We start from the raw sequence: 13,930 nt of genomic DNA, 5'->3' as shown, positions 1-13,930 counted from the left end.
GGAGAATCGCTTGAACCTGGGAGGTGGAACTTGCAGTAAGCCAAGACTACACCACTGCACTCCAGCCTGGGCAATAGAGTAAGACTCCATCTCAAAAAAAAAAAATTAAAAATAAATAAAAGTTCATGCATTTTGTGTAGTCTTTTTTGATTGAAAAGTTATTAAATCAATGATACCTCTGAGTTTTTAAAAATGCAATCCTCTACCAGCCAGAGTGCTCAAAGGAGAAGAGAAATGTGAAGTAGATCAAATAGTAATGGGAAAAAAACTGTCACCTTGAGCCCATTTCAGGTCACCAAGCACAGTGCTCATTGCCTATATTATCTCATGTGACTTCTTTATCAGCTCTGTGGGGAGGGCAGCAGTACTCCCATTTTACAGATGTGGAACCTGAAGCTCAGAGAGGGGGTGTCATTAACCATTAGTCACATAAGCAGAACCTGTGCGGTCAATACTGATGAACACCCCTGCAGACACATATCATGAGAAAGAGCCTGTCCAACTGATGGCAGAGAGGGAGGTGGTACCTTCAGGTTGATCCACTTCTCCAGCACCCTCTTCTCATTGAACTGGCAGAGGAGGCCCGAGTAGGACACACAGAAGGTACTGCCTGCCATCCGGCCCCGACCGCAGGCCACACCACAGAAGATATTGTTGTGTAGCTCGCCCAGGATGCCTGAGCGCCCTACAAGGGGCACTGTGCTCGTCACCTGGAGACACAGAGGGCATAGTGAGATACTGTCCACACAGCTGAGCCCCCAACAGGGCCATGATGGGTCCTGCATGACCAGATGATAGGACACAACGAAACAGGAGAACTCCAAGAAGCTCTTCCAAATGGAGGAGAAGGAAAGAAAACACTAGAACCCTGCCACTCTGGACAGGGGGGCTGGAAGCAGCAGTCCAAGAATGAGAGCTGGTCCCAGGGTCAGGGGGTTCCTGGCAGGGCCTGTGCATCAGCCCCCTGAGAGTAGGCCCAGAAGCAGCAGCTGGGCCCCTGAGAGGTCAAATGGCCCGAGACCGCTGCCCTCAAATCCCAGGGAGAAACAGGAGGCCATGCTGCCACAGATGGTGACTCCCTCAGGGCCTGGTTAAAGGGCCAGGGACAGAAACTCACCTTTGTCTCAGTGGAGACTTCCAAGAACCAGAACCTCACATGTCGGTTCCCAACAGTGACAAAATAGCTGCTGTCCTCTGAGAAGGAGAGGGCGATGACTCTACAAGATACCTTGTTGGAGGCCACTACGATGTCTTTCTGGAAGAATAAGTGCAAAGCTCGTGCCAGCACTCATTCCACTGGACTGCCTGGGCCTCCCTGCTCGTCCCCACTCCAAGTCTGTCTTCCTGGGACCCTCCAGGGAGCTGCTGTATGGGGAAACTTATGTGGGGCAACCTGCTCATTCCTCACCACAGAGGAGGGGACAGAGGCTTGGAATGGTCCCCCCAGGAGAGTATGTTCCAGAGCTCTCCCAAGGGTCTAAGCTCTGCAGCCCACACATGGTATTGGGGACAGTCATGGCTGGGATGTAATGACAACACAACCTATGGCTGTCACGGATGGGGCTCCTGCTCTGGGCCCTGCCCTGAGCCCTTCACAGGATAACCCATGAAATTCCCTCAATAGCCCCATGAGGGAGGCGCCTCTCCCCAACCCTCCTAGGCTCAGAGGGGAAGATGTCATGTGCTCAAGGTCACATAGTGGGTTATGGGCAGAGCCAGGACTTGGTACCCACTTCTGCCAGCTCCACAGCTGTTCCAAAGCCCAGTCTTCCAGTGCTTATCAACTCATTAAAGTCTTACAACTCAACAAGATAAGTAGCACTATATCCATCTAACAGAGGAGGAAACAGACTCACAGAGATGTTAAGTCACTTGGCTAAGGTCACAGCTGGTCATTATAAAAATATTTATAATTCTTCCAGCTGGGCACCTATCTTGTGCCTTACAGTAAGGGATCAGCATGTCGCAGGTGCTCAATAGCTGTCATGTGTTGGGTGAGTGAGCACTTTACTGCGTCCTCTCATGTAGCTCTCCCAGTGCCCAAGACACAGGATGCTCTGGCAGCTGGCTGCCTGCCACACGCCCGCTGGTCTTACCTTCCAGTCCCAGACGTTGAGCACCATGTCATGTTGGTAGCCCATGGACACGATGTGCTTCATATTGGGTGAGAAGGCCACACAGGCCACACCATACTTGTGGCCTAGCATCTCCGCCACCTGATTCTTCTCCTCCACATCCCAGATGCGCACAGCAGGCCTATGCCCATTCTAGGGAAGGTGGGGTCATTACTGCTGCTGGGCTCTGTACCAGGCAGGGCTAGAGGGGTTGTCAAGGCCGAAGATTGCATTGCCATAGGGTGCGCCCAAAAGCCATCTCCCCCATCTGCTATGGGGCTGTTCTGGCCCAGGAAGGAGCTATTCCAGGGACTCCCAGGCCTGCTGGGAGCGTAAGGAATGGCTCCTGAGGCCCCCCAACCCCCACTCCCACTCAATCGTGATCATGACTCACCTCCCCTGTCACTATGTACTTCCCATCAGGGGAGAAGGCCAGAGCACTCAGAGACTTCCTGGGGATAAAGAAAAGAGCTGATCACTGGTTCCGCTAAGGGTGGCCAGTCAGACCCCATCCTGGCGGCTCTGATAGGACTCTGCCCTCTCCTGCCTCCCAAGCCTCAGAAGAGGCCAGGGGAGGTGAGCTCAAGCAGCTCCCACAGAGCCAGTACTGCTGGCGTGCCCAGCACAGCACACAGAGAAATGGGGGTAAATGCAAAGCCCCTTCGACCCTGAGATACCAAACCCAAATGGGGCAGACATTGTATGGGGACCCTGCTTTCTTCTCTCTCTGCCGCAGTGGCTACCCTAAGACCCCACCCACCCTATAACACTGAGAAATAGAGATGCAGGAAATGGTACAGGCCTGGCCTAACTAAAGGGGTGGTGCTGATGGGAGGATCCTGGCAGACATCACATCAAGGTAGCCTGCAGCATGTGCTCCACTGATAAATACTCAAGATATTCTGGAAAATCCATAAACAGCCAAAATGTTTCTGATACTCCTAGCTAGCCTGCACAAGGACTTGAATGAACAGGCTAGCTGACAGGTTTCTGGCAGCAAGATTCACCATTCTGAGATTGTATGGTTTCCTTCTTCTCCCCGCTCTCTTTTAATCTTGTTTTTACCTTTGTTCCTTAACAATAATTGTCTCCCTACGTGAGATGGTAAATTGGCGTGCAGATAACTAAGTAAATGTCACTAAGTGAGACTTTGGCAACTTCATGTCAACCTGCTTCTCAGGCTTCCCGTGGTTCCTTACAGCAGCAAACAGGGCAAACTGCGTCCTGGATATCCACTTGTCTCTCTTTCCTCACTGACATAATCCCAGTTTCATGCTTGCAGCTATGCAGGTACAGCTACATGACTCAGTCTGGCCAAGGAGAAGTAAACTGACATGATGTGTGCCCCGCTTCCCACCAGTTCCCCTCCTGAAATAAGCACAGAACAGCCAGAACTCCATCTTGGGCCATAAAGTGACTTCAAGACCAGAAGCCTCACAATAAATGGGGTGGAACAGAAGGAGAGAGGAATGGAGGCTGGGTGCGGTGCCTCATGCCTGTAATCCCAGCACTTTCAGAGACAGAGGTGGGAGGTTCACTTGAGGTCAGGAGTTCACGATCAGCCTGGCCAACATGATGAAACCCCATCTCTACTAAAAATACAAAAAAATAGGCCGGGCATGGTGGCTCAGGCCTGTGATCCCAGCACTTTGGGAGGCCAAGGCGGGCAGATCACAAGTTCAGGAGATCGAGACCATCCTGGCTAACACGGTGAAACCCTGTCTCTACTAAAAAGTACAAAAAAATTAGCTGGGCTTGGTGGTGGGTGCCTACAGTCCCAGCTACTCGGGAGGCTGAGGCAGGAGAATGGCTGAACCCTGGAAGTGGAGCTTGCAGTGAGCAGAGATCACGCCACTGCACTCCACACTGGGAGAGACAGCGAGACTCCATCTCAAAAAACAAACAAACAAACAAACAAAAAATAGCCAGGTGTGGCGTTGGGCGCCTGTAATCCCAGCTACTCGGGAGGCTGAGGCAGAAGAATCGTTTGAACCCGGGAGGTTGCAGTAAGCCAAGATCGCACCACTGCACTCCAGTCTGGGCAACAGAGCAAGACTCCATCTTGAAAAAAAAAAAAGAAGTGGGGCAGGGTGCAGTGGCTCATGCCTGTAATCCCAACACTTTGGGAGGCCGAGGCGGGTGGATGACGAGGTCAGGAGATTAAGACCACCCTGGTTAACATGGTGAAACCCTGTCTCTACTAAAAATACAAAACAAAATTAGCCGGGAGAGGTAACAGGCACCTGTAGTCCCAGCTACTCGGGAGGCTGAGGCAGGAGGTGGAGGCTGCAGCGAGCTGAGATCACTCCATTGCACTCCAGGCGGGTGACAGTGTGAGACTTTGTCTTAGAAAAAAAAAAAGTGTCAAGATTCTGAAAGTCAAGAAAAGACAGAAGAGCCACGTCAGCCTGAAGGAGACTGAGGGGACAACTCAATGCAATGTGTGATTCCAGACAGAACCCTTTGGCCATAAAGGACATTCATGGGACAAAGGCTGACTCCTGAATGGAGCCCTCTGGGGAGTGAATGGGAGTGATATACCAATTTTCATTTCTTGATTTTGCTGGATATATTACAGTTTAGAAGGACTGTCTTTTTTTTTTTTTTTTTTTTTGTAGGAAATACATACTGAAGTATTTATTTTATTTTATTTTTTTTTTTTTTTTTTTTTTTTTGAGACAGAGTCTTGCTCTGTCACCCAGGCTGGAGTGCAATGGCGTGATCTTGGCTCAATGCAACCTCTACCTCCCGGGTTCAAGCGATTCTCATGCCTCAGTCTCCCAAGCAGCTGGGATTACAGGCACCTGCCACCATGCCCAGCTAAATTTTGTAGTTTTAGTAGAGATGGGGTTTCACCATGTTGTCCAGACTGGTCTCAAACTCGTGACCTCAGGTGATCCACCTGCCTCGGCCTCCCAAAGTGTATTTATTTTATTTTACTTTATTTTTCTTGAGACGAAGTCTCGCTCTGTTGCCCAGGCTGGAGTACAGTGGCGCAATCTTGGTTCACTGCAACCTCCGCCTCCCGGGCTCAAGCAATTCTCCTGCCTCAGCTTCCCGAGTAGCTGGGATTACAGGCGCCTGACACTAGGCACAGCTAATTTTTGTATTTTTAGTAGAGACAGGGTTTTGCCATGTTGCCCAGGCTGGTCTCAAACTCCTGACCTCAAGTGATCCTCCTGCCTCTGAGGCCTCCCACAGTGCTGAGATTATAGGTGTGAGTCACCGTGCCTGGCCTGAAGTATTTAGAGATATAGAGGCATCATGTCTACAACTGATTCTCAGATAGTTCAGAACAAATTAATATGTATATAGACAAAAAATGATAAAGCAAATGTGGTAAAATGCTAACATTTGGCCAAGTGCAGTGGCTCGCTCACGCCTGTAATCAGCCTTTGGGAGGCTGAGGCAGGCGGACTATCTGAGCTCAGGAGTTTGAGACCACCTTGGGCAACATGGTGAACCCCGTCTCCACTAACACACAAAAAATTAGTTAGGCATGGTGGTGCATGCCTGTGGTCCCAGCTACCTGGGAGGCTGAGGCATGAGAATCGCTTGAACCCAGGAGGTGGAGGTTGCAGTGAGCTGAGCCTGGGTGACACAGCAAAACTCTGTGTTCAAAAAAAAAAAAAGCTAACATTTGGGAAATATGTGAAAGGTACATAGGTATATATGAGCTCTTTGTACTATTCCAAGTCTGAAATTATTTCAATATAAAAAGTCTCAAAATTGCCAATGCCCAAGTTTCATCCCAGATCAATTGATTTGGCTTTCTCTTGGGGTGAGGCATAGGGACCAGGTGATTCTGATATGCAGTTGGAAAGAAAACCCCCACACTGGCCACACCACCTCCTAATGCACACCCACTGGTGGCCCAGGGTGGGCACCTGCATGCCATCTACTACAAATCCAGGCCACCCACTCCACTGCCTACAGGGATTAGGAAGGCAACACAGGTGTGAGGAACTGGCCACAACGGGCCTGACAAATGTCACTAAGCTCAGTCCATCACTGCCACAGGGGAATTTGGGCCCCAGAGGCCAGAATTTCTCACTTCTCCAAACAAGAGGGACATGTGGATTTTTGTGTTAAAAAACTTGAAATGGGCCAGGCGCGGTGGCTCAAGCCTATAATCCCAGCACTTTGGGAGGCCGAGATGGGCGGATCACGAGGTCAGGAGATCGAGACCATCCTGGCTAACACGGTGAAACCTCCATCTCTACTAAAAAATACAAAAAGCTAGCCGGGCGAGGTGGCGGGCACCTGTAGTCCCAGCTACTCGGGAGGTGAGGCAGGAGAATGGTGTAAACCCGGGAGGCAGAGCTTGCAGTGAGCTGAGTTCTGACCACTGCATTCCAGCCTGGGCAACAGAGCGAGACTCCATCTCAAAAAAAAAAAAAAAAAAAAAAAAAAAAAAAAATTGAAATGTTGTCCACTCATCCAACCTTTAAAACACACTGTATTGGGCAAGTTTGTGTGACTCTGATTTGTAGCTGCTGCCTTACGAATGCTCTCCCAATTACCAGCAGCTATTTTATTTTCAGAGGAGACCAAGGCTCTGAAAGAAGTGTCTCACCTGAGATTCCACAGTGAATAGATGCTTGAGCCAGGAATGGAACCCAGCTCTGCCCTTATCACCAGTAACAGAACCCACAGTTAGGAGCAAAAGGTCCAAAAAGCCACTTTCAAGAGGGAATGCACTTCTGCCAGATAACAAGAACCTGCCGTAGCTTAAGGACCGTATCTTAGGGACCATAAGGGCAGGAGAAAACCCACTCCTTATCCATTCACCTGGAGAACTGGGCCAAAGGAGCAGAGCCTCAGCTATGCCAAGGAGGGACACGGTATGTCTTTCAAAGGTCACAGCCCTATTGGGACCACATCCCAGGGCAACACAGTGATCAGTTCGCCCCAAGGCAGAGGAGCGGGTCCTCCCCCAATAACAGCTGAAAGGATCTTTCTAAAACCCAAATCATGTTCAGTCTTTCTCTTAGGAAATAGCCATCAATGTGCCAGACACTGCTGTTTGGTGCTGGGGACACAGAAATGAACTCAGAGAAAGTCCCTGCTCTCAGAGTGCTCACACTGAGGAATGGAGACCCACAGTGAAAACCATCAATGAGGAAATTGGACAGCATATCAGAGATGGGAGCAAATTTTGTGGAGAAAAGCAAAGCGGGGAATAGAGCTGCTGGAGGGCTGGGGGTGAAAAGCACATCCCTGGCCTGTGGCGCCCTCCTGTGGCTGCTCTCTGCACTCAGCAAGCTCTGCAGCCCCTCTCCAAGGCTGCAAGGACTACGGGATGTGGCTTCTGCCTATTCCAGTCTCATCTCCCCTGCTCCCTTTCTCCAGGCACCGGATCCCTGGCTGCTTCTAAAGCACCGAGATTCTTACCACTGCAGGGCCTTTGCCCTTGCTGTCCCCCCTGCCTGAAGCGCTCTCCCTACAGCTTCTTATGGGTCACCCTCTCACTTCCTTCAGGTGTCAGAGTCAAGGCAGCATTCCCTGAGCCTTCTGATAAGGCTTTCCTCCTATTCTCTGCCCACAAACCTGCCCGAAGACATCCCCCATCATTTCCTCCATAGCACTGATCATGATCAGCCAGTAATTTGCTGACGGGTTTACTGTCTGTCTCACTCTAGCCAGCAGAGATTCTCCTCTCCTGTGGTCACTGCTGTGTCCCTAGCACATGGAACAGCATCCAACACAGGCAAATGCTGCTGAGCCAACAGGTGAGTGAATGAGTGAGCACCTACCCATGAGTACCTCCAGGCTATGCGGGGGAGGGGAGGTGTGCCAAGCCCCTGGTTCCACCCCTGCCTCCAGGCCCAGGCCTCAGCCTACCTGGCAGTGTTAAAGATGTGCTGCTGTTTGTTCTCCTTGGGGTCCAAAATCACCACCACACAGCTGGGGAGAAAGAGGAAAATGTGCCTCAACTTCGGGGAGTGTTGGGGTCCTGGGATGATTCTATTCCCACCAGAAAAGCCCACAAATAAACAAGCTCCCTCTGCACAGAGATTCTCTCTGGTCTCCTCCTCCTCCCATTCCTCCAGGTGTTTACACTGAGAATTCTAGGGCACTTTAACATTACTATGTTCTTAAATAGAAACCAGCACTTCCTCTGAGGTAATGTCTGTCAGGCCCTAGGCTAATAAAGACCTTAGGCTGGCTACAATCCCAGCACTTTGTGAGTAGGGGGTCGGGGGATCACTTGAGCTCAGGAATTTGAGACCAGCCTGGGCAACAGAGTGAGATCTCCTCTCTACTAAAAAAAATTAGCTGGCTGTGGTGGCATGTGCCTGTAGTCCCAGCTACGTGGGAGGTGGAGATGGGAAGGTCACTTGAGCACAAGAGGTTGGGGCTGTAGTGAGCTGTTATTCACACTATTACATTCTAGCCTGGGCAACACAGCCAGACTCTGTCTCAAAAAAACAAAACAAAACAAAAAACAAAACAAAAAAAAGAGAGAGAGAGATGTAATTGTTTTAAATCCTCACAACTGCCAGGTCAGGTCAGGACTCTTTAGGCCCATTTATAGATAAGGAAACAAACCCATAGAGGGGACGTCCTTAGCACAGTGTCAGGCTACATAAGTATTTATGGAATGAACAGTTGTAGCATCTTCTTCAGTCTTCTCAACTATGCAAGCAGAGAGGGTCATGAGCTCTGTTTTACAGAGGCAGAGGAAGAGGCTCAGAGAGCAGCATACATGGCAGAGCTGGGACACAAATCCAGGTTACCTGACACCACAGCGTGGAGTTTAATCACCTGTCTTTCCCAGATCGCTGTCACCTCCCCCCTGTAGTCATAATAAAGGCTTTCATTGCACTCACTACATGCCAGGAACTGTTCTAGACAGAGAGGGGGCTATGGAATCCTCTCCACAGCTCTCAGAAGCAGGCCCCATTATCCACATTCTACAGGTGAAAAAGATGAGGCTCAGAGTGATTTACAGATGGCTTCAGGCTCCAAGTTCCAAATTCCCTAGCAATGATTGGACATCGAGGCCCTTATCTGCTTACCCTGCCAGGTAGGCCACATGGCCTGTGCCAGGATCACAGGTTAGGCCACTGCTGTTCTGGGCTGTGATGCCAAGCACCTTCTCGAGTGACACCTGCAAAGAAAAAGCCCAAGTCAGAGGCACCTGCCCCAGCTGGCACCACATGGTGCAGCTGCCTTGGCCACCCATTCAGATCCTGCTGCATTCAACACCCACTCACTGAGCTTCTGTGGCCATGCCATCCACCAGCAGCTAACACTTGTTCTCTCAACATTCCTTTGACAAATACGACGTTAGGTGAAGAGCACAGAGTGGTGAGGAAGAGACAAATCCCTGCCCTCGTGGGGCTCATGTCCTACTGGTGATGGGTATGTAGGACATAGAAAAGAAGCAGAACAAATATGTGAAACAGATGCCAAGTAATGACGGGTGCAAGAGAGAAGAAAGTAGATAAGGAGGTCAGGAGTGCAGGGGAAGGGGGAGAATGCCATGGTGAGAAGGTGACCTGTGTATAAGCTTCTAAGTACTTTTTTTTGTTTATTTGTTTTTTGAGATAGAGTCTTGCTCTGTCACCAGGCTGGAGTCCGTGGTGAGATCTTGGCTCATTGCAACCTCCGCCTTCCGGGTTCAAGCGATTCTCCTGCCTCAGCCTCCTGAGTAGCTAGGATTATAGGCGCAGGCCACCATGCCCAGCTAATTTTTGTTTTAGTAGAGATGGGGTTTCACCATGTTGGCCAGGCTGGCCTCAAACTCCTGACCTCAGGTGATCCACCCACCTCAGCCTCCCAAAGTGCTAGGATTATAGGCAAGAGCCACTGTTCCCGGCCTCTTAGTACTTTTATATGTATTAAAAGACTTGAATCCCCACAACAAGCCAAGTAGAAGGCACTATTATCACCCCTGTTTTACAGGTAAGAAGTCTGATGCCCAAGATCCTACATCTGCAAATGGCAATGTTGATATAGAAACCCAGGCAGTCTGGCTGCAAAGTCAGCACTTTGGGCTGTACAGGAGAGACGCAGTAGTGACCAAAGGTAGACAGTTTCCCCACGTCAGATTCATAGTCCCGAAGTTTGAGAGATTTGAACAAGTAAAAAAACACATGAACAGTAATATTTAAAATTTAAACAAGGCTGGGTGTGGTGGCTCAGTCAGGAGTTTGAGACCATCCTGGCCAAAATGTCAAAACCCTGTCTCTACTAAAAATACAAAAAAATTAGTCAGGTGTGGTGCCCATGCCTGTAATCCCAGGTACTCAAGAGGCTGAGGCAGGAAGATCGCTTGAACCCAGGAGGCGGAGGTTTCAGTGAGCTGAGATGGCACCACTGCACTTCAGCCTGGGCAACAGAGTGAGACTCTGTCAAAAAAAAAAAAAAAAAAGAAGGCCGGGTGCGGTGGCTCAAGCCTGTAATCCCAGCAGTTTGGGAGGCCGAGACAGGCGGATCACGAGGTCAGGAGATCGAGACCATCCTGGCTAACACGGTGAAACCCCATCTCTACTAAAAAATACAAAAAACTAGCCGGGCGAGGTGGCGAGCACCTGTAGTCCCAGCTACTCAGGAGGCTGAGGCAGGAGAATCGCTCGAACCCAGGAGGTGGAGCTTGCAGTGAGCTGAGATCTAGCCACTGCACTCCAGTCTGGGTGACAGAACGAGACTCCGTCTCAAAAAAAAAAGAAAAAGGAAAAAAAAAAGGAACCAAACAGATGAGGAAACAGAGGCCAAGAGGGGTTACCCATCCAGGAAGGGGTAGCACCAGGATTCCAACATAAACAACCAAGCCATGGCACTCATGTTGTCTTATCTGTCGATCAGCATTACTGGGCATTGGTATGAATGGTCATTTTTAGACTAGGTCTTTGCAAGACAGATCAACTCCGTACTGCCAAACAAGAAAAATAAATATTACCCCAAATACACAGTTATAGTATCAGTATTAGCTAACATGAATAGAGTACTTGCCATGTGCCAGTGTTGTTCTGAGTGCCTAGGATATGTGACCTCATTTAATCCTCACAAATACCCTATGAAAGATTTCTACATCATTCTCATTTTACAGATAAGAAAACTGAGGCACAGATAAGTTCATAACTTGGCGGGGCACAGTAGCTCACTCCTGTAATCCTAGTACTTTGGGAGACTAAGTCAGGCAGATCGTTTGAGCTCAGGAGTTCAAGACCAGCCTGGCCAACATGGCCAGACCCTCTGTCTCTACCAAAAAACAAAACAAAATTAGTCAGGTATGGTGGCATGCACCTGTAGTCCCAGCTACTCAGGAGACTTGAGGTGGGAAGATCACCTGAGCCCATGGAGGCTGAGACTGCAGTGAGTCGAGATCACTCCACTGCACTACAGCCTGGATGACAGAGTAAGACCCCATCTCAAAAAAAAAAAAAAAGAAAAAGAAAAAGAAAAAGCAAAGTTCATAAACTACCAGGAAGAACAGGACTAAAGTTTAAGCTCAGGCTGCCTGGGTCCAACCATACCAGTCTGTTCTCTTAGCCACCTTGCTATAATGCCTCTCTGAATTTGATATTGTTATATGTAGTTTAATAGCTCAAAAGGCACTTTCAGGAACATATAAGATAAAGGCTATGACGTATAGGGTGCTGGGTGAGAGATGAAGGTGGGTGTCTGCTTTAGAATGGGGTTCAAGAAGGCCTTTCCAGATAGCAACATTCAGGCTGAGACTTGAAGGATGGGAAGGAGCCAGCCAGGTAGATTGCAGCAAAAAGCCCAGGCTAAGGAGGCAGAAAAGAATATGGAGCCTCAGGAAAACCAAAAGCAGGCCAGTGTGACTGAACGTTGGTGACAGGGAGGACATGGGAGGTACAGCCAGAGCCCTATAGCCAGGAGTGGGCAGTATAATCACAGTGCAGGAGAAAGTCATGGGGCAGGAACAAGCTCCACCAGCAGCTACCAGGTATCCTCCCTTTATCTGGACTCTGTGCCAAGAAGATCACAAGTAAAATTTCATTTCTTTCCAATGCAATAGTATAATTTTTTTTTTTTTTTGAGACAGTCTTACTCTGTCGCCTAGGCTGGAGTGCAGTGGCGTGACCTCAGCTCACTGCAACCTCCGCCTCCTGGGTTCAAGGGATTTCTCCCGCCTCAGCCTCCTGAGTAGCTGGGATTAAAGGAGCGTGCTAGCTCGGCTAATTTTTGTACTTTTTGTAAAGACGGGGTTTCACCATGTTGGCCAGGCTGGTCTTGAATTGATCTCAGGTGAACAGCCCACCTTGGCATCCCAAAGTGCTGGGATTACAGGCGTGAGCCACCGCGCCCTACCAATACTATGGTTCTTATCATCTCCATTTTATAAAAACAGATTTTGTGCCTACAGAGCTGGAAAACAATTTTTTTTAATTGCCGCTGTGCTAATGGAATTCCTTCTACCTACTGTGAAATCATTTCCTTCTGTGTTTCTGTCTCAAAATTTAGGGAACTGTTCTGTGCGCCCTCCTCCCCAGGCAGCACTGCGGAGATTTTATAAATAACTTCTTACGTCTTTGTCATAGTTTTGAATGACAATATGGATTAAGAATCCCCACCTTGGTGAGGAAAAAGGATAGAGACCGCAGAAGGTGAGAGAAGGCGAGGTAGAAGCGAGGAAGAGTTGGGGCAGGTAACACTCTGGACTAAACCCTCCAAGGGACCTTAATGACCCAGCGGGGGCCAGGGCAGTGAGGCTGCAGTGAGCTATGATCGTGACGTCTAAAGGCGATAGAACGGGGGTTAAAGTATAGGAGGACTAGGCTGTGATTTGCAGAAGCAAAATGCATTCCCCAGTGGTGGGAACCAGGGAGGAACCCAGGAATTACTCCAACGCTGAGGGTGGAGCCGGGAATGCAACGAGGAGAGGGAAAGTGGGAGGGGCCATGGCTAAAGGGGCGGGACTTAGGGGACGAAGCCAGGCAGGGAACAGCCTGAGGGGACTGGCCAGGGACTGATAGTCGGGGCCACAGTTCTCAGGACGGGACTAGGGGAAACCCAGGAGGCCTGGAACTGGGGTAGACATGACGAGCAGCTTCTCACCCGGTTCTGCACCGTCTCCTCGGAGGCCGTCGAAAGTCGCGTCCGCCGCCGGAGGCAGAGCGGTGGGGCGGGCGGCGGGGAGGACTGACCCCTCCGCGCCGGAACTCCCGCCATGACAGAGGGCAGCTTCTCCCCTGCATCGTTCCGCGCACAGCCTCCGGACCCTACGGCCGCCATCGTCACGCCGGAGCCGGGCGACCGTTACATCCCTTAACCGCCGCCGCCGCCACCGCCACAACCCACTGAAACAGCGAACAGCCGCGGGAAAGCCGGCGCCGCCGCCTATTGGACACCACAGGCCCGGCCTGGCCAACCGCAGGGCTGCCGGGCGGCGCTTAGGGCCAATGGGAGCGAAGAGGCGGAGCGAGTGCCTGGCTGGGCGGCTAGTGTACTGGATGCCTGATCAAGAGTCGTGGGGTCTTTCATCCAGACTCCGTTTTCATTATTCGCTGAAACATACAGGTTTTAACTTTTACGAGGCTAAGGCCCCAGCTGCCTCACCTCGGTTTTTGCCGCCACCCAGAGGAACTATATGCGCTCCGACGGTCGCCCGGATATAGGCGTAGGGTGGAGCCGTAAGAGATTGACTGGCCAGTTGATTTGGTTGGCGCAGGCTCAGAAACGACGTGACACCGCCCCTCTACCCAACACGTGATGAAAGTCGGGGTGGAGAAGGGCAGGCTTTGCGCAGGCGTACAGTTCTCGCTATAGCCAATTCGCTACGTGACGAGGGCGTGACTGTGGCACTGGAGGGGCGCCTAATAGCCAGGCGCTCTCAGCGC

The 13,930-nt window shown here is 50.4% G+C and overlaps 2 protein-coding genes across 7 annotated transcripts in view; both read right to left on the bottom strand.

Annotated features, from left to right (window-relative positions):
* The window catches only part of WDR62 (WD repeat domain 62), a 50,752-nt gene extending 37,026 nt beyond the window's left edge, over window positions 1-13,726 (bottom strand). The window contains exons 1-7 of one of the 2 annotated variants that reach the window (XM_050768882.1): window positions 13,650-13,726; window positions 9,137-9,228; window positions 7,959-8,021; window positions 2,509-2,566; window positions 2,097-2,267; window positions 1,118-1,255; window positions 528-710 (exon numbers count right to left, since the gene is read on the bottom strand). In XM_050768882.1, coding sequence (XP_050624839.1) covers window positions 528-710; window positions 1,118-1,255; window positions 2,097-2,207 — 432 coding nt within the window. In that variant the 5' untranslated portion in view covers window positions 2,208-2,267; window positions 2,509-2,566; window positions 7,959-8,021; window positions 9,137-9,228; window positions 13,650-13,726. Of the gene's footprint in view, window positions 1-527; window positions 711-1,117; window positions 1,256-2,096; window positions 2,268-2,508; window positions 2,567-7,958; window positions 8,022-9,136; window positions 9,229-13,148; window positions 13,505-13,649 lie in introns of those variants that run through there. The other variant, XM_050768881.1, reaches the window with a different exon arrangement.
* The window catches only part of TBCB (tubulin folding cofactor B), a 188,056-nt gene that overhangs the window by 60,293 nt on the left and 113,833 nt on the right, over window positions 1-13,930 (bottom strand). The window contains exon 1 of one of the 5 annotated variants that reach the window (XM_050769305.1): window positions 7,535-7,538. The exons of the other annotated variants lie outside the window; for them this stretch is intronic. The gene's annotated coding sequence lies outside the window, so the exon portion shown is untranslated. Of the gene's footprint in view, window positions 1-7,534; window positions 7,539-13,930 lie in introns of those variants that run through there. 5 annotated transcript variants of the gene reach the window in all.

Source organism: Macaca thibetana, chromosome 19, assembly GCF_024542745.1.
Source record: "Macaca thibetana thibetana isolate TM-01 chromosome 19, ASM2454274v1, whole genome shotgun sequence".
In the NCBI taxonomy this organism is placed as follows: domain Eukaryota; kingdom Metazoa; phylum Chordata; class Mammalia; order Primates; family Cercopithecidae; genus Macaca; species Macaca thibetana.
Note: the sequence above shows the minus strand (reverse complement) of the source record. Positions and strands in the feature narration are given on the sequence as shown.